General features: G+C 41.3%; 1 protein-coding gene across 1 annotated transcript in view; it reads left to right on the top strand.

Annotated features, from left to right (window-relative positions):
- Positions 1 to 19,481, top strand: part of TMTC1 (transmembrane O-mannosyltransferase targeting cadherins 1) — a 265,150-nt gene that overhangs the window by 169,247 nt on the left and 76,422 nt on the right. The window contains exons 9-10 of the mRNA XM_022577869.3: positions 1,723 to 1,844; positions 16,172 to 16,339. Coding sequence (XP_022433577.1) covers positions 1,723 to 1,844; positions 16,172 to 16,339 — 290 coding nt within the window. The remainder of the gene's footprint in view (positions 1 to 1,722; positions 1,845 to 16,171; positions 16,340 to 19,481) is intronic.

The raw sequence follows: 19,481 nt of genomic DNA, 5'->3' as shown, positions 1-19,481 counted from the left end.
CCAGAAAAGTCAACTATCTCTGAAAAATAAAAATGCGCTTATAAAAAGAGAACATCAATAATAGGCTCAGAGCTCATGAGCAACGCTTGACAGCTTGACATGATGCTCACTCTCTGGGGTTTATTTTCAGCTTTGTCAAGAAATATTTGCACCATTGTAAAGCAATTATACTCCAATAAAGTTGTTAAAAAAATTTGCCTTCATATTACAGAATTCTTATGAGGGTGTTTGTTCTTTTAAAAATCCTATAATCTTTAAATTCTTGGACTGAAATATACTCTGTAAACTGAAAGAAAAATCTAAATTACAAGGATAGCTTGCAGTTTTTAAATATAATGAACTTGTTACTTCTCACCTGTTTTATTCCTTCAATTTAAGTGGGTCATAGAAAATACAACATTATTGTATCCATTTGAGTTGAAGGCTTGTTATGCAAAATTTTTTCTTCTTCTTTCATCTTTTAATTCTAAAGAGTGTGGTTACTCTAGGTAAAAAATGAGATCATTACTTACGTTCCCTTACTTTTAAAGGAAATTGTCCAAATCATATTTGTTCATATGGAATTGCTCTTAGAAACTTTGTTATTCAATATTTTGTAGTCAGCAAAACAAAGTTTTTAATAAAATCCAGGTGACAAATGTCTCAAGATGTTTGAAATCTTTTACTTTGTCTACTTAAAATATTAGTAGTTGTATTAGGGAATCTTATTTATGTTTTTGAAATTCTTTTGTTTAGTCTTTCACAGTTATTAAAAGTAATAGGCTATTTAAAATGTTTATAAGAAAAAATTTAAAACTGTAACATGGAAAGTTCTATTTGCTTTTTCCCTTAAACTTCTTTTAAAAAGAAAAAAGTAATACCATCCAATACATTTAGGTTTGTTTTAAATAGGCATTCCTTCAAATACGTCTATTTGGAAATACACACTAGCTTTTACAGTGCCCATTACAACATATTATTAGTAATAAATAGAAATATTTTATGTTAACTATAAGTGACAAAAATCTTTACAAATTAATATATACAGTGTAAGAGAAAGGTGTTCTGTCAGTTTAATGATTTATTGTAATGAATTTTGATTCCAAAAAATTTCATGGAATAAATGCTTGCTTACTGGCTTATTTGGAAAGATGCTAAAAACACCTCAGCTCTAATGATCTCCCTCATTGGTGCCCCACATTTCACCATTTGCATTTAATTTTCTTCATGCTAAGCTTTGCCTCTCCTGGTGGGCTTTGTGTGGGTTTTTTTTCCTTCTTCTTCTTCTTTGTCGTTTTTGTTTGTTTTGCTTTTAATGTGTTCTGTTTCTGAGACGAGGGTAATTCTCCATGATGCCTTAGTGAGCTTGATCCCACCCAGCTGCTTTGCTCCCTGGAATGAGTTGCCTGGGGGCACAGGGACTCTAAAAGGAGCCAGACCAAGAAGCAGGATGGCTGTAGGGCCAGCCCAGAATAAGGAGTAATGGTCACTGATCATGTTAGGCAAATAGCAGATGTTCTGGGTGGCAAATGTGTGTCAGGGGTACATGCAAATATTTCCATGAGCCAGAGGTTTTAGCCTGAGGGCTTTCTCTAATGAATTCAGCACACTGATCAAAAGGTTTACATTGGTCTAATTTATTCATTCCTTCAATGAGAAGTTGAAAATGAAAGAGATGGTTAAATGCTGACTGAAGTGGAATTAAACCCAGATTAATTTGTCCTCCACTATTGTGTGTTTCAGAGATTGGAGCACAGGGAAGTTTTGGTGGGCTTGTTGTTCCTGGTTTTCCCGTTCATCCCAGCCAGCAACCTCTTCTTCAGGGTGGGTTTCGTGGTGGCCGAGAGAGTGCTATACATGCCTAGGTAATTACTGCTCCTGGATTCCTCTTTATGAGACCAACACTGATGGCTCCAGAGAGACCGTTCTTTGTGTGTATGACAGATCTTTGCGGTGTTTATTACCCCAGCTTTAAAAACAGCCAAAGAGGAAGTTGGATGAGAATATTGACCAGAGTATATTCAGAATTTTAGCAGCAATCATTTACCACGACTTCTTTGTTCAAGTATCTGTGTTTATTAAACATAATTATAGTAACTTTCTAGAAATATTTGTTGATTTGGATAAATTATTAACTGTGTTAAGTAGCATGATTTTAATTAACTTCTATCTTCTTTCTCTCTCTTTCTTTGTTCTTTAATTTAAAAATAGGAACAATCTGAAGGAAACTTGTCCTTGAGAAAAAAATTGGTTAAAATTATAAAGGGCATTCAGACTTGTATGATTACATAATGCCACTTAGCTCTGAATATTTGAATCGTGCTGAAGCTTGTCTGTTCTCTAGTCTTATTCAAATGTCAGCATTCCAAGGCCTGTTTCTTTTCAAAAGCCTGAAAATGTCTCTGAAATGGTTCTGCCGGTTATCCATTGTGTGACCTTGAGTAGCACATGAAGATTTTTTTTTTTTGCACCCATGTTTTCTCATTTTTAAAATAAGGGTTTTATTAAGCTTCCTAAAATGAAGTAATTTGATGAATTATACATAAGAATGAACTTTAAAAAAAATTTTTTTAAGACATTTTTATTTTTTATTTTATTATTATTTTTCTTTTTGGCCACACCACGCAGCATGTGGGATCTTAGTTCGCCGACCAGGGATCGAACCCATGCCCCTTGCATTGGAAGGCAGAGTCTTAACCACTGGACCACCGGGGAAGTCCCAAGAATGAACTTTTCTAAAGGGCAACAAAATAAATACAGTAAACCAAAATATTATCAGGAAATTATTCATTTTTATTTCTTCATTTTGAGTTAGAAATTTAAGTTAATTTTAAACTTAATTTAAATGAGATTAATTTAAGTATTAAATAGTAAAATTTATTTCATTTATGGATATTGAGTTAGAAATTTTAAAATGCATATAATTAGAAATGAATTTCATAACCTTCGATTCCCCCCAAAGTAAGTATCTAACAGCTTTCTTAAGACTTAACAGCATCTTGTTTTGACTTAGTTAAGGAGAGGGTGGCCCTTAATTTTCTTTATGTGTCTACAGCACAGTTTGGGAAGGAGATTATTTCTTGATAAAAACTATTTGATGAAGACAAAAATACGAAATTTCTTTGAGTTCTATATTGACTTAAAATAATAAGCTTATGAGGGCTTTCCAGTACTGAGGAATATGGAGGGCAAAGGAGGACCTCAGTGTCTGTTCTAGATGTGTTTTTGCTTAAAGCAGCTGAGTCAGGTTTTGTCTGTAGGACTCCTGATTCCAAGTGGAATCTGTATTTATTCTTCACTTAACAGATATTCACAGAGCATCTGTCCCAGGCATGCTCTACTACAATCTGAGGCTGCAAAAATAAGTGTATCTCAGGTTTTTTCCCCTCAAAGAGTTTATTAACTGCTGATTAAAAAGAAAATGGTGTCTTCCACTCTAATCATTTAACAGATCTGCATATTCTTTAAAATAGTATCATACTCAGTAAACATTAATTGTATCAAAACTTTTATTGAACCTTTATTATAGGTCAGTCTCTATGCTAAGCATGTTATATTTATTTTATCAGTTAATTCATGCCGTATGTGGTGGTTCACAGCATGTTCCTGCAGTCAGAGTGTGACCTGAGTGTGATGTCACAAAGCCTCTGTTTCCTCGTCTGTGTCAAATGAAGATAATAGCACCCAACTCAGTGAGATTTTAATGGCATTAAATGAGATGGCCATTTATAAAAATGTTTTGTATAAAAAACTTATAAAATGCTTTATATTGTACATTTTCAATAAGTAGCAAGTGTTATCGTTGATATCAGCTTTCTGATGTAGCTAATACCATTATACCCATTTTACAAAAATAAAGCCTGGGCTCTGAGAGGTTAAATGACTTGCCCAAGTGACATAGCTAGTAAGTGGCAAAGCAGTGGAATAGAGATCCTTGTCTGCTGACAGATCTGGCACCTTCCAGGTTATATTGCTTCTCTGATGGTAACGTCTCCTCAATTGAAAAAGATGAAGAAAATACGAACACAGGAAGGTACTTTCAGCTCAACTCCATTTGGAAATCAGCGCAGGATACTTTCAAGAGTCCTGAGATCTGAATCCACAGCACTTGGTGTTCTGAGTGCATGTGTGGTAAGATTTTCTAATCCAAGTACAAGAGAAAATTTTTTGAGGACATAAAGGGCTGGAATTTTAAACAAGGGGTTAAATTTCATTCTTCTGGAAGAGAGCCTCAGGTAAACATTATAGAAGCCCATAATATTGTCATCAACCATTTGTGAGCTGTCTTATTGAAAGTCAGGGATTTCTGTCGCCCAGGTAGGTGTGTCCTCCAAACACCCACAGAATCATGCCAGCTGTGGCTCTTCCTGTGCTGCCATATCTTCAATAGACCTTTTTGTGACTCCATTTCTTTTCTCTAAAACAGGCAAAGTCATGCCCTGCCCTTTTTCCACTAGGAATAAGCTGATTTGGATTAAAATAAAAGTTTGAAATATAAAGAAAACATCAATATTACCAAGAGCAGGTGCCTGCCTCTCAGAACCTATTTGGATTTTGCTGCATTTGGCAAACTTGGTGCAGAGTCATCCAAAATCAATTTCAGGAAACCGGTCTTCATTAAAAAGATGGCTGTCCTTTTCTCTCCAAGTTCCCGCATCTGTGCATCATCGTGCTGATGTCAAGCACCCATCATTTTCCGAGGGTTTGTCTTTACTGCCCAGCGTCTCCTGGATTCATATTCATATCATCACTGTGCCCAGCCAGGCCTCTTTCCCCCTCCAGAGCCGTGGTCTTGGCAGATGCCAAGGCCATGTGACTAGGAAGTGGAAGTGTCTCCTGCCCCTTATAGATGGTCCTGGAGGCTGAGAAAGAGGGCACGTCACTAGTCCAGGTACACAGCTCTGAGCACAAACCTGAGAGTTTAACTCAAATTTGGGGGAACTGGGGTTGGAGGAAGCCGAGGAGTTTTTGAGAGAGCCATTGTACCTCTCACAAACCCCAGCCTTCCTTCACAGTCATTGTTGTAAGTAGCACCATAAGGGAGCTGGTTTTTTTTGTTTGTTTGTTTGTTTTTTTAATTAATTAATTTATTTTTATTTTTGGCTATGTTGGGTCTTCGTTTCTGTGCGAGGGCTTTCTCTAGCTGCGGCAAGGGGGGGCCACTCTTCATCGCGGTGTGCAGGCCTCTCACTATCATGGCCTCTCTTGTTGCAGAGCACAGGCTCCAGATGCGCAGGCTCAGTAGTTGTGGCTCACGGGCCTAGTTGCTCCGCGGCATGTGGGATCCTCCCAGACCAGGGCTCGAACCCGTGTCCCCTGCATTGGCAGGCGGACTCTCAACCACTGTGCCACCAGGGAAGCCCCAAGGGAGCCGTTTTAATTATGGTGCTGGATTCCATTGTTATCTAAAATTGTGCAGCTGAGTCAGAAATCAAAACCTCTGTGGGGAAACTTCTGTGCTGTGGCTTTAGAGAGTTTCTAATGACTTCATTGGAGGCAGTTTATACATGCTGACAGTTTTCATGAAAATGGGGACTTTTCTCCAAAAAAGATTTTACTCAGCAGAGACCAGCCTCCCCCATCTCAGTGGAGAATGGTAGACAGTTGGGTAAGGAGCTGCTGGAATCTTCCTCAGGGCTGCAGAGAATGTTGCAGACGCTGCAGGCATTCCTTGGAAGGTGCCAGAGCACCAGGTGATGCCCGGTGCATTTAATAAACCTACACGCTGGCTTCCACGATGCTGAAGGATGTGTCCAAGCCTTTTATACACACGGGAATCTCTCTGCATGGAAGATTCTCTTCTCTCCTTCCATTATTGACCTTGACAAGAAAGAGCCATTCTCCATAGCATTCGTACCCAAGTGCTTTGAGGAAAACATGTACTCTGTGGCTTTCTTGAAAATTCAGATCATCATCTTTATGCAGAAAATCCATGTTGTCTTGAAAACTTCAGCAAACAAGAGGAAGATGAAATAGAAAGCTCAGTTGGTAGGTGAACTTCCTACTCATTAAATATTCAAGGTAAGGAGCCAGTTTCCAGCCTCGGGATCCCATCCATGAACACTACAGAGGTCACGTCCACCCTCACCGAAGCCCAGGCGAGTTTCCTATATTTTTGGTATTAAAATATCCCAGGGAACTGGTTTGGCCATTTTACAAGAAAAGCCCAGAACGAGTCGGACCAACAGTGCTCTTTCATCCTCTGCCTTTCTCCCTGACAATGAACAAGCCACTTAAATCTTCTAGCTTCTGTTCTCCCTCCATCCTAACCCAGCACAGACCCAAAATATCACCTGCCTCTCACTTGCACTTTGAAATCTGTGGATAAAAGGGACAGAAATGGGCACTTTATTTGGCACTGCATGGCATTAGGGTCAGAGTTTTACCACCAAAAGTAATTGGAATAATCTTTTCTTCTGGTGATAAATGCCAATTTTATGGATGTCTTTTTTGAACAGGCAGGAGAGTTTGGGGCTTAAATCATTCTTTCACAGAAGTTTTGATCTCTTATTCTTATCTCAAGAGAAGCGTATAATTTAATGGCTACTTTTTTGTGTTTTATAAAAACCACATTAGAATGCTTCAAAGGACTAAAATTTCTTAGAATCGATGAAGCAGAAATAGTTGTTGAGAGCTCTCCAATAAAGTTGTAGAATGTGATCAGAGATCCATTCACATGCCAGATTAAGGATGATTTATTCGCTTCAGTGCCAAAGAGCAAATTCCTAAACTACTTTAAGAAAACATGAATGAGTGGAGAGGGGAAAAGAACGGACAGAAGTAAGTGAAGGCAGAACCAATAATGTGGTTGGAACTGATCAAGAAAAACTGGGATCACAGAAGAAGAAGTTAGACCACCTGTGTTTGAGGGAAGAAAGAAAATTTTTAAGTTGCCCTACTCTTAGAAAGAGATGCCATTTGTTTTGTATAGTTCCTAAGCTAATGGATACATCAGTCATGGAGAAATGGAAGACAAGTGACTCTTTTCCATGTTCAATTTTGAGAAATACCTTCAGATCACACCTATTAATTCTAAATGGAATTTTTAATCTTACACAGGTTGCTATTGAAACAATACTGCAGTATTTATTCCTCAGGATGCAAAGTGAGAAATGTCACCTCTGAAAGAACACTGCCCCTGTTATCTGACACCGGGGATCCCTACTGATGAGCCATCTATGCATATGCTCCTTCAGAGCTGCTGGAAGAGAGATGATTATTTGGGAGCGAATCAAAGTTTTGCCAAATACTCAAATCATCAGAGAAATCATTTGATATCAATAAAACCTTACTTTAGCAAATCCAGTAGAAGGAGAACTGACCTGGGAATCAACACAGCCCAGTCTGTCCTGTGCTGCCTGGCTGTCCTGGGGGAATCACTTTCGTATCTGTAAAGCCTGAGTGTTGGCCTTGCCCGGTAATCCCCTAATGTTGCTTAGATCTTCGTGCCACAGTTGTCTCTGGACTGGCCAAACTGGGGGGTGAGGAGAGAAAGAAAGATAATGCAGTGAGTTTTTCATAAAGTTAAATCAATTCATTAAAAAAATTATGAAATTATACGTTTCCTATATTTTTGGTATTAAAATATCCTTTCTCGGGCTTCCCTGGTGGTGCAGTGGTTAAGAATCCGCCTGCCAAGGCAGGGAACAGGGGTTCGAGCCCTGGTCCGGGAGGATCCCACGTGCCGTGGAACAACTGGGCCCGTGCGCCACAACTACTGAGTGCGCTCTGGAGCTCGAGAGCCGCAACTACAGAAGCCCACGCGCCTAGAGCTTGTGCTCCTCAGCGGGAGAGGCCACCACAGTGAGAGGCCCGCGCACCACAGCGGAGAGTGGCCCCCACTCACCGCAACCGGGGAAGGCCCGTGCGCAGCAAGGAAGACCCAACACAGCCAAAAATAAAAAATAAATAAAATAAAAATAAATAAATTTAAAATATCCTTTCTCTTCCTGCATGATGAGAGCAGGAGGGGATATACAGCCCTCCATTAGTTCCTCCTCTCCCACCCAACTCCCTCCTTTTGGACATTTTGCTGGTTTGGGAAATCTGAACTCCAGTTACCATAGTGCTGCATGGTCTCGAAGGTCCCATTCAGCTCCCAAGTTCAACTCTTTGTGACTTAGAATAACCTTGTGGAAAGCATGAATTTTTCCTCTTAGGAGTTGAAACACATATTCGTCCTGCTCAGTTTCAGCAAGATGCCCAAGTAGGGGAAGGGGGACACGTCCCCTGGGGGGAGGCAGGAGCAAAGAGGAAGTTCATCTGCCACGAGGACGGGCTCTCTGAAGGGCCTGGCAGTGGGCACTAGGGGATGGTCTGGGCAGCACTGGTGTGGGGCCTCCTCCGTGAGCTGATAGGGTGTCCTCATAAGCAGCAGGAACATGTGTTGCTTAGAAGTTCCCATGGACAAGCATCAGTGAGGAGTATGTGCCAGTAGGAAATAGGAGCCTAACCACTGGGGCGGGGCAACAAGAGCAATGGCAGATGCCCCGTCCACGGGGCCACGGTGCAGGCAGCTTATCAAGAGAGGTTGCAGCCATGAGAACAGGTCAGACGTTTGTGTATCCGTATCAAGTCGTGAGGAGAGACTCAGGAATTGTGCTGAAGCCTAATATCAAAACCGGGCTCAGAGCACAGGTAAGGTTGCTCACAGGGTGACTGGTACTGAGTCCAGTGTGTCCCGCTGTCCCCCTACACTGGGTTTTCAAAAGTCCATCAGAGTTGTTCCTCAGTATACCATGGGGTAAGGATGGGAAGATTTGACTTCAATGTGTTCAACCCCTTGAGACCTGAACTCAGAAGAGGAATGAGACCTGGGAGGTAGACCTTGTCCGGTGAGGGCTACTTTCCAGGGCAGTGCCCAGGTAGGGAGGGTCCTGGGGCTGCACGGGACTTGGTAATGGTCACCAGGTCATGGTGAGGGTGAGTGCTGTATGAGTTCTTCCTTCCAGGAAGGAAGCAGCAGGGCTTTGCTGAGGGACTCAACTGACTGTGTTACAAAACTGGAGATTGTAGGTCACATAGAACAGAGCAATGGTGGGAATGAGTGAGCTGAGAGGAGGTCAGTGTGCTCATGGGCTGAGGATCAGTTGGCCAATCTGTTGTGCTCGATGAATTGTGCTCAGCCAACGGCACAAAGTGAGGATAAACTTGAACAGTTATTTACTAGACTGGAATCATGGCCTTACTATTAGAGAACCCTGTTAGTTATAAAAGATGAATGTTTATGTCCGAGTCCTTAATGGAGAACAGCAAATGTCTTGGAAACCAGGATTTGAACGTAAAATTTGGAGAGTAGAATCTGAATTCAGATGAGACTAAATGGAATAATATATGTGCAAATTGCTGTAAACTATGCTAGGTAATTGCAAGTCATTATTTCAGTCTGCCTTGTACAAATGAGGAGATTGGGTGAGTCAAAGTGGAAGGAAATCAACGTAGCAGAGTATAGGCCTCTCCTTCCCAGCCCTTTTCCCCCTCCTCCTTCAGTACTATAAACCTCTGTTTCTTTTTTAACTTCATGCGCTCAAACGTAAACAACCCCAAAGGAAAAAAAAACTCAGCTCATGACAATGAGAACAGGTTGGTGGTTGCCAGAAGCAGGGAATGAGGGGTGGGCAAAATGGGTGAAGGGGGTCAAAAGGCACAAACTTCCAATTATAAGTTAAATAAGTCCTGGGCATGTAATGTTTAGTTAATAATACTGTATTGTATGTTTGAAAGTTGCTAAGAGAATTAGATATTAAAAGTTCTCATCACAAGAAAAAGAAATCGTAACTGTGAGGTGATGTGTGTTAACTAGAGTTATTCTGGTGCTCATTTTGCAATATACAGAAATATCAAATCATGATGTTGTACACCTGACACTAATATGATGTCATATGTCACTTATATCTCAATTTTTTAAAAAAGTGAACACCCCTAACTTAGCAGGCTAGCATTTTGAAACATAAAACTGGAGGAGGTTATGAAACGTGCCCCTGGGAGTGGAGGAGAGACTAGCTTGTGGGTATCACACACCCAGTCACCTGCCTGGAGGGTGTGAATGGATTTAAGTGTTGCCATTTCAACCTCCCTTCCATTAAGACCCCTTGTCATTATTAGTGAATCTGTTTCTTTCCTTTGCTCTTGGATTCTGTGCTGGGAAATACATCTCAAACCAGTGACTCCTTCTACAAATTTTAGTAATCTTAAAATATCCTCCCCACTGTTTTAGAAACCTGGATTGTCTTGCCCTCATGAGAGTTGGGACCACCATTTTGTATGTTTGTGTTTTCTCATAATACCCAGAACAATAGATGCTTCATTAGAGAGTATTGTAGAAAATTAAAGAACACTGGACATATGACACAGCCCGTACAGTCAGGTCTGTGCTAATACAGGGGAAGAGACGAGGGGACGGCAACAACTAGTGAATTGTCCATTAATGCCTTTGCTTCAAAAGTGAAGATGCCTGACTCTAGAATATGGTGGTTTACGGAAGAAGAGATGGCAGAATTCAGGTCCTAGAGCTGAGTATACTGTACGAGGGTTGAGAAAGGTTGTTTTTCTGGCTTTTTAGAATTAGATTCAGAGTGACTTGGGAGGTGGTTGGCTTTGGCCAAAAGGCCTCTCAGGCCCAGATGGAAAATTTGTTGTGGCTACTGGAACCAGGCTGAGAGGGAAGTAAGCCAGGCTCGGGTGAAGGTGCCTGCGAAGGGAAACACTGCACCCTGGGTATGGACAGTACTCCTGGTGATAAGTCATCTCTGGGCTTGACTTGGATTGATTCATTTTTAAGTTCACTTTTGTTTCCATGTTAGTTTCCGGTACCTTCCACCGCAATGTTCAATCACACTTAGGAAGCAGCCCCTCTTACATGCAAAAATGAATAAAACAGTACTCTATCCTTAAAAACTGGCCCAAACTTCCAAACAGTTAACGCTTTATTTCTTATCAAAGTTGAATACGAAAGCCTCTTCATTATGCGTTAATTCACCGAAGAGTTTATGTTTTTCATTTCCTTCACTTTCACAAAGATAGACAGAATAGAGAAAGATTTGAAATGGATCTAAGGGAAGATTTGCTTAGTGCTTTTTGTGGTCGAGGTTTATGAACGTTCATTAACTTAAATATGTGGCCATATGTATTTCACATATGACCAATGTACCTTGTTTTCTTCAGTATTTTGTTCTATAAAAATGATGTATGAGTCATACCTTTCAGAAGCCAACAATATCGTATAAGGTATTTTGAAGTTTTAAGGGTGTTCTTGGTGGATGCTCTTAAAAGACTTACAGTTGTCCTGTAAATTAGACAGTTTGGGTCAATCTGGACTTTGATACACTAGGTTTCTTGAGGTGTATTTACAGATCTACCACGTATTTTATTGATGTAGTAATACACACATGAACACATAGACACTGCCTTTGAGAACACTGATACCTTGTATTCAGTTCACAGAGCACACCCACATATATTATTTCATTTACTCCATGCAACAACCTTTCAAGGTAGCTGTATTTTAAGCTGCCTTGAAGGCAGGCAATATTTAGCCCTTGTAATACAAACAACTAAGGCCCGATCAGGCTCTGTAAGTAAATCTGTCGCACAGAGCTCACCAGTGTCAGAGAAGAACCCAGCTTTCTAGACCCAGTTCTAGACTCTTTATTCTCCAATGAAATCCTTCTCCTCGCTGCAAACCCCCAAAGTCTGCACCAGAACACTTGTTCCACTACACCTAGTAGTGCTCTAGTTACCTTAGGAAGTTACTACATTTACAGGAGCCAAATACAGAGTTATCTGTTTCCACCTGGAATACATGTAAACTCTGCACCTTTCCTGCCTTCTACTCTATTTAGCAGAAAATAATGCCCTAATAATATTATTATTATCATAACATAATATTAACGCTATTTATTGTTTAGTGTGTATCATCAGTTGTGCACAGTGTAAAACTATTATTCCCTTTTACAAAATAAGAAAATTAAGAACTGGGTAATAAATAATTTGTCTGAAATCAAACAACAGTAAGTGTCAGAATTGAGAGGCAAACGGGTTTTTTTCTGATCCAGACCCTGCCTTACTTACCACTGGAGGTCTCATAAATTTTAGAGCTGGTAGGTGAGCTGGGAGGTTGAGAGGAAGCATGTCATCTTCAAAGAGGTAAAAGAGAATTAGCAGGCTCTCAGAAGGTGAAAGCAAAGGGTTTTCCTCCCAGTTTGCTCCATAGGTAATGCCGAGAAAAGAACAGAACAAATCTATTTACGGAGAAGTAAATGTAAAGAAGCTTTTCATACCCAGCCCAGCACCCCTAGGTTGGGGAGTTAAGGAAATGCACGAGAGATACCTTTTTCTTGGAATGTGAATAAACTCTCACATCCACATGCATTCAGTCTTTTGGGAAATTTCCCCATCCATCAACTGTTTGAGATAAAAAAGAAGAGGCAAGAAATGGGAACACTAATGAACCTGGGCCAGCTTCCAGGTTCAATCTGATCTGAAGAGCCACCATTGTCTCCCTGGGGCTTCCTGTGCTATAGCGTCAAACACCTATTTGGGGCTCATGGTTCCAGGGCTTTATTGTTTAACCATTTGGGGTCAACATCCATGAGACCAGAATAAGATCTGAAGGTCAGATAATTTGCCAGATGGGGATTCAACAGATCAACATGAAGTTCATTAGGGACATGTTTCATTTAAACTATCTAAATTTGGGAATTTTTTAGAGTAATAAAATAGGAAGAATGTGTCTGTCTTGTATCATTAATGCTATTTATAGATACTCTCAGTGGGTTGTTTGAGCTTGTTAAGTTAAAAGGTAGAATTTCAATTCTACTTAGTAGCAAAACACTTCTCTTTGCTGCATATAATAAAACAAAAAGTGAAGCCGTAACAAACATCATAAAATACTTGGCCCAGTCATAGAAAATTGTCATCTCTCCAGGGCTGATGTAAATGGGAAGGGGAAATGTTGTTCTTTTATCACTTAAGAGCGTGAAAGTACATTTGTACTATCTACACGACGACTAACTACTCAAAGTTCTCAAACAACAGGTTTAAACATTTTCTGTTCAAATTTGAAAGGACAGACGTTGTTGATTGATATTTCCTATTCAATTCTCTTTGGATTTGCATTTTTTAAAGGAGAGATGCAGCTTTCTTTAGTTTTTATAAGCACTGTGGGCTGAGCAGCTTGTCAGTAAAATCCATTCAAAATTGGAGATCCCTGTGGCCTGTGAACAAGAGATCATCTCTGTGCTGCTTTCTCTGGGACAGCCGTGGTGCCTCTCAAGCGTGCTTTGAAAATGTTTCTCCGTACTGAGCTAAGCCATTCAGCAGCCAGCTGGGCTCTTGGTTCTTTCTCCAGGTTATGATGTTGGCAGTTGTCAGTGGTTTACACTGACTCCTTTGGGCTCTCTGGGGAGGTCTCTGGTCAGAGCCCAGATTTCCTTAACCAGGTTAAGCAGACCAAACTGGAGTCTGGTTTCATTTCCCTGGAGGTCAGAAAAGTATGTAGTTTCTCATTTGCTTGATTTTCCACTTTCAAAATGAGGACTTGCCCTGCCCCAGTAATGGAGAGAGCAGTCCTACCCCCCTGCAGCTGAGATCTGCAGTAAAGCAGATGTGGGAAGATGAAATGTCATAGTAGAGAAGCATCTTAATCTCTGATATTGTGTTCAAGTTTTTAAGAATGTGATACCCTCTAAGAAATTTGCAAACTTAAGTGGAGATGATTTTATATGGCTTAGCATTTCTTTAAACCATATGTCAATACAAGGACTTCTGAAAAAAAATGATAATGTTACTTGATCCCGATGCCTGTGCTGAGTGGAAGGAATGGTATTCTCCTTCGTTTTGGCTGTAGCAGGGCTCAACAACTGTGGCCTGTGAGTGGAATCTGGCCCATCGCCTGTTTTTATAAATACATTTTGTTGGAACACAGCCATGCCCATTCGTTTACATAAGTGTCAATGGCTGCTTTCCTGCTACGAAGATAGAGTTGACTACGAAGGACAGAGCCCATATGGCCTGAAATATTTACTCTCTGGCCTCTTACAGAAAAAGTTTGCCCACTCCTGAATTATAGCACAGCGTTAGGGCCGTGGGACTTCTGATCTGACTCTATTCCTAGCTTTTGGAGCTATGGGCAAGTTATTTAAGTCCTCTAAGCTTTAGTTTCCTCATTTATGAAGTGGGAGATACTGAGGATTAAGTTTTTTAATTAGATAATATATTTAAAGCCAGTACTGTCCTTGTTCCAGACCCTACAAGTATTGGACAGGCCCACATAAAGATCTTAGCACAGTGCCCGACACGTAGGGAGTACTCAACAAACATGCAAACGTACAAAATAGCTGATCTGGTTGCTGTCATCTTCATTATCCTCGTGTTCTGCCACTTGGTGGCCGTTGCTCTGGAGCTGTTGGAATCCCAGTGTTTCCCTTCCCCACCGCTCTGCCAGATGGCAGCTCTTTCCTACAAGGAGGCAGTTAATGACCATTGAGATGTCATGTATGGAGTGATTGGGAAGGAAGTAGGTGAAGCTGTGTGATAAGGTGTGAGGAACACAGCAGTCAAGGCAGAACCCCGATGTCAGGACAGCAGGTGGAGTGTGGGCTCTGGAATCCGGAATTCCGGGGGTTTTGTCTTTGCTCTACTGGACATGAGCTGTGTGACCGAATTCAGCAAATGCGTTCGCTTCTCTTCTTCAGTGTCTTCAGGAGTTTAATGCTGCTAACAGTGACCCCCAGGGATATAAGGATGAACTGAGCTCCTGTAGAGAATGTACTCGGCACATAAGATGTGCTCGATTAACATTGCTCCTCAGAGGTGCTGCTTTACGAACGCAGGGGGAGAAGAGAGCGGGCACTGGGGACCTGGGTGCCTGCAGGGTGCGCCCCCTGCATTTCAGTACGCTCTTCACATGTCACTTTTTCAATGAGGCCTCCCCTGACCGCCCATAGGAATATCTCACCTTCCTTCCCCTCCTGGTCTCCCTCCTTCACTTTCCTGCTTGATTTTTCTCCACCTAACGTATCATATTCAGTGTGACCTACTCTGGGTCTTACTTGCTTGGTGGCTCTTTTCCCATCCATGTGAGTTCCAGGAGGATAGGAATGATTGTTTTACCCACTGATAACATTCTTGGTGCCTGTGACAGTGGCAGGCACATAATCTGTGTTTTACTCATAATTGTATTTTTAGTGCTCAGCATACTGCCAGTCACATACTAGAGAGAGAACAAATAATTAATTGAACAAGTAAATGAGTTATATTAATTTAGGGTTTCTTATAGTATTAGTGTCTGACTAATATAGGATTTCTTTACACAAGCTTGCTTCATTGTTAAAATATTCTATAATAATTTGTATTATCGTCTTTGGAAAGAAATGAGTTTTGACTAAAATACACACAGCATAATGAGTACAGACTAAATGTGTTTTTCTGAGGCCAGTCGGCAGGCAGGAAGCCTCTCTGCAGGTGCACAGGTGATGCGAGGGTCCACATTCCATCCACCAAGCCAAAGCTTTTAGAGATGTGATATCAATGTGCCAAAGCCCCACTCCGATAACGTGAGGGATTCTTCGTGTCTGTTGGGAAAGCTGAGCCAGAATCAGCATGAGAATCGGATCAGTGCGGCTTGTCTGTGATAGGCTGCACGCTGTGAGCCTCAGAAGCCTGCCGGTGGGAGGATCTTCCTTTAGCGTAAGGACTTTGGCCAGAATGGGGATATACTAGGTGGCACGTCCGGAGACCAAAATCAATGCCCCTTGGTGACCAACATCCCTTCCAGGACCTGATAGTCCCCCCCAGGGACTGTCTCCCACAAAGCCTCAGAGTCCAAATTTGAACACATGGTGCCAGTAGGGTTATACAATGTCAGGAACATAAGGGAGCCTGAGTCAGAGGGTCCAGTCAAGACCCAAGACACACAGGATGGACTTTTCTGGATGCCTGAGCTGCAGAAGTTCAGGGCAATGTGAGCCTGCAAGGTGAACCTGTCATTCTCCACACTTGTGCCAGAGAACTAGCCAGTGTGCCGGTAGAGCCCATTTGAGCTCTAACGTGGAAATGTGTCAGACAGGGCGGGTTATGTCTGTGTTTTCTATCACAGGACAAGCTCTGTTTGAAAAGTTAGTTGCAGGGGATGGAATACTCAGGGGCCTCCATTGCACCCCAAAGTCACTTGTTTCTCTGCCCTGTTTTCCAGCATGGGCTACTGCATCCTTTTCGTGCATGGAATGAGCAAGCTGTGCACGTGGCTGAATCGCTGTGGGGCTGCCACCCTGAGCGTGTCCACTGTGCTGCTGCTGCTGCTTTTCTCCTGGAAAACCATGAAACAGAATGAAATTTGGCTGTCGAGAGAGTCCCTATTCAGGTATGACTAGAGGGTTAAAAGGGAATCTCTTCCCATTTCTTTCTTTGCTGACGCATTTGTTTCCAAACAAACGAGGCGACATGGATCTGGCAATATTTATTAATCCAGAAACGTTTTTTAGTAAAGTTTTAAATGGAAGATGTCATTTTATTTTGGGTTTTAACTTTAATTTTTTAAATGATATTATATAAAGTTTTACGGGAGCTCACTGTAAGTGAATTAATGGAAATAAGGCTCATGGGAAGGTTTTTGGGTCTGTGAATTGAGATGGAAAGTCTTGATAATGAGCTGGACTGTAAAATCAGCCATCAACAAAATAAGATTGGTCAGTAAGTCTAATTGCATTGTTCAGCTGAGTGAATGAGAAAGGTGAGCACACAGCAAGAAGGAAGAGAGATGCAGAATATTCCAGGATATTAAGTTGTGATCTGTAATCTAGTTGCTTTGTTTTGAACATTAATCGTGAGCAAGGAAGTGAAAGACTTTTTCATCTCGTGGTAGGTTTTTATGTAGTGTAGAAGCTGTTTCTGAATATAACAATGCCAGTTTATAGCCCTAACTTGTTGTAAAGTATAAAACATCCTTTGGGTTGCTCATCATGCTGTGTTTCTGGGCTTAGTCTGTCTCCTTGATGTCATAGCCCTGGTGACCTTCACCTGGCTTCCGCGGCTCAGCCACACCTGGCCTCCCAGCAGTATTTCCCAGTCTCCCAGGGGTCCCCAGTCTTTGACCCCTTCCAGCTTCTGTCCTCATTTATGACCCAGTTGGCCAGTTCTGTCAACGTGGTTTTTATTTGGTTCCCTAATCAGCCAGTACCCAACACTTATGCTTTGGAGGCAAACAACTGAAACAGAGTTGGAATCACTTTCAAAAGGAGAAAATATGGAAAGAGCGTAGGAGAGCGCACAGAATTGGGGAGTAGGTGAGGAAGTAAGCATGTAGCAGACGGGAAACAGGTGTCTGGATAGTCTGTCTTGAGGGGACCTGGGGACCTGCAAAGGAATGAACGGAGGGTAAATGTACCCCAATTTTCTCTCTCTTCACATCACAGTCCTAGGAAAAGAAAATCCTCTGACTAAGCCTGAGCTTAGGTCGTGTGCCTGCCCCTTGTCCCTCCTAGGGCACTGAGATGACAGAACTGGCCAAAGACGCTCCCCTGACTTCCATGGGGGGAGTTAGGGCAGGCATAGCCCCTGGGCTTCCACTGAGATGTCACAGCAAGAGGGAATTCCCCACAGGAAGCCCAAGCACCGGAAAAGGACACAGACTCTGGGCTGCCAGAAGTGAGTGAATGAGGGAATGAACGAATGAAGGAGTAAGACAACTGTTCACTGTACCCCTCTACCTTTTAAAACAATATATCTGATTTTGCCGTTTGGCAATTTAACTTTCTTTAATAGAAAAAAAATTAGTCTGGCATGCATGCACGTCTTATCAGTTTATTTACTGTTACTATATCATTATCATTGTCACCATCATTACTTCAGGGGATACTATAGGGACCTGTTGCCCTGTGGGTTTTTTTCTAGGAATTGTATATCACTTTTAGGCTTCCAATTCTGTTCCGTCCCTGTCATACCCCCGACCTCAGTGCAGTTCTCACAGACTACAATGGACTTGTTCCCTCTTACTGCCCACTGCTGAGGTCATTCTGTAAACACAGGGGCATGGAAGTTCAGGAATATAACTTCCTCCTGGTTTCTGTTGGCTTAATTCATTTTTTCTTTCACTTTCAATAGTCAGTGCTTTTATGAGAAACTTTAAAATGATTCTGCCCCGTGTTAAATCCTTTCCTTGAATAAAGGTACTAAGATTGATTGTATTTTCTAATGATGTTTACTGCTTAATCAGTGCAACTCTGAGGAAGGATTTTGGCAGACAGCATTTTATCTCAAGGATAACAAGTTAGTGTTCAAACCCTGTACAGCTGATGCCAGCAATTTAAAAAAAAAGGAAAACAGAAAAACAAAAAGCTCATTGACCTTGCATGCAGAGGCTTCTGGTTTTTTAGATGGAAGCATGTAGGAAGTGAACAGTTGATTACTAAAACACAGGCATTCCACATATGTGCTTAAAGAGACTTTGTGTCTTGAGAGGCCTTTGGTGATCAAATGGAATTTTGTGTAAGGTGCAAATCAAAGCTATCAATAATTTTTAGAAAAGTTTTCCTGTTATAATTTATGTATGTCCTGGGGAAACTTTTAAGTATCTGAGGCTTTAAGTTTATTCTTTTTCCTTCAAGACCAGATGTTTATATGTATTCATCTTTCCTGAGTAATGTTCAAATCAGTTGAACATTTACCAAGAATCTTTGAGGCAAGATAGGATTAGTGGCTGGTGTGGGGTCTGGAATTAGGCTTTCTGGCTTTCCTCCAAGTTCTACCGTTTAATAGCTGTGTGATCGTGGGTGAGTTACTTAACCGCTCCATGCCTTAGTTCCTTTATTTTAAAATTTAGGAGTTTGGGATGAACATATACACACTACTATATATAAAATAGATAACCAACAAGGTTGTACTATATAGCACAGGGAACTATATTCAATATCCTGTGATAAACCATAATGGAAAAGAATCTGAAAAAGAACATATATATATACATATACGTATATATGTATAATTGAATCAATTTGCTGTACACCTGAAACGAACACAACATTGTAAATCAGCTATACTTCAATTAAAAAATAAATTTTAAAAAAGGAAAAATTTTTTTAATTTCGAATAATGATAGTGTCTATCTTCTGGGTGTACTATAAGAATAAAGGAGTATGTGAAAGATGCATAGGGCAGTGTGATAAACACTGTGTAAGGCTTTCCGATTATTGCTCTGCACTGTGTTCTAGGACATGAGAGAGCAGGGCGTGGGGCGAGACACTAGAGGAGCCTGAAGTCTGGATGGGAGTCAGACACATGTACACATTTCAATGTAATGTAGCAGGTGGTAGACAGAGGCAGAGCAGGGTGCTGTGTAAGTGCAGGCAGGTGACTGGGACCAACCCAAGCCTTCAAGGACCATTCTCTTGTAGACCTGAGCTCAGTCTGGAAGGATAAGGAAAGCCTAAATTAGCCATAATGGCCAAAACCAAGAGCTGGCCAACTAAGAAGAAGTTGCAGTAGTTCTAGATGAGGTGATGTCCTTG

Source organism: Delphinapterus leucas, chromosome 11 (assembly GCF_059928025.1).
Source record: "Delphinapterus leucas isolate spDelLeu-1000000601 "Yukka" chromosome 11, BTC_Dleu_Yukka2, whole genome shotgun sequence".
In the NCBI taxonomy this organism is placed as follows: domain Eukaryota; kingdom Metazoa; phylum Chordata; class Mammalia; order Artiodactyla; family Monodontidae; genus Delphinapterus; species Delphinapterus leucas.
The sequence above is the reverse complement of the archived record's forward strand: the minus strand, read 5'-3'. Positions and strand labels throughout refer to the sequence as shown.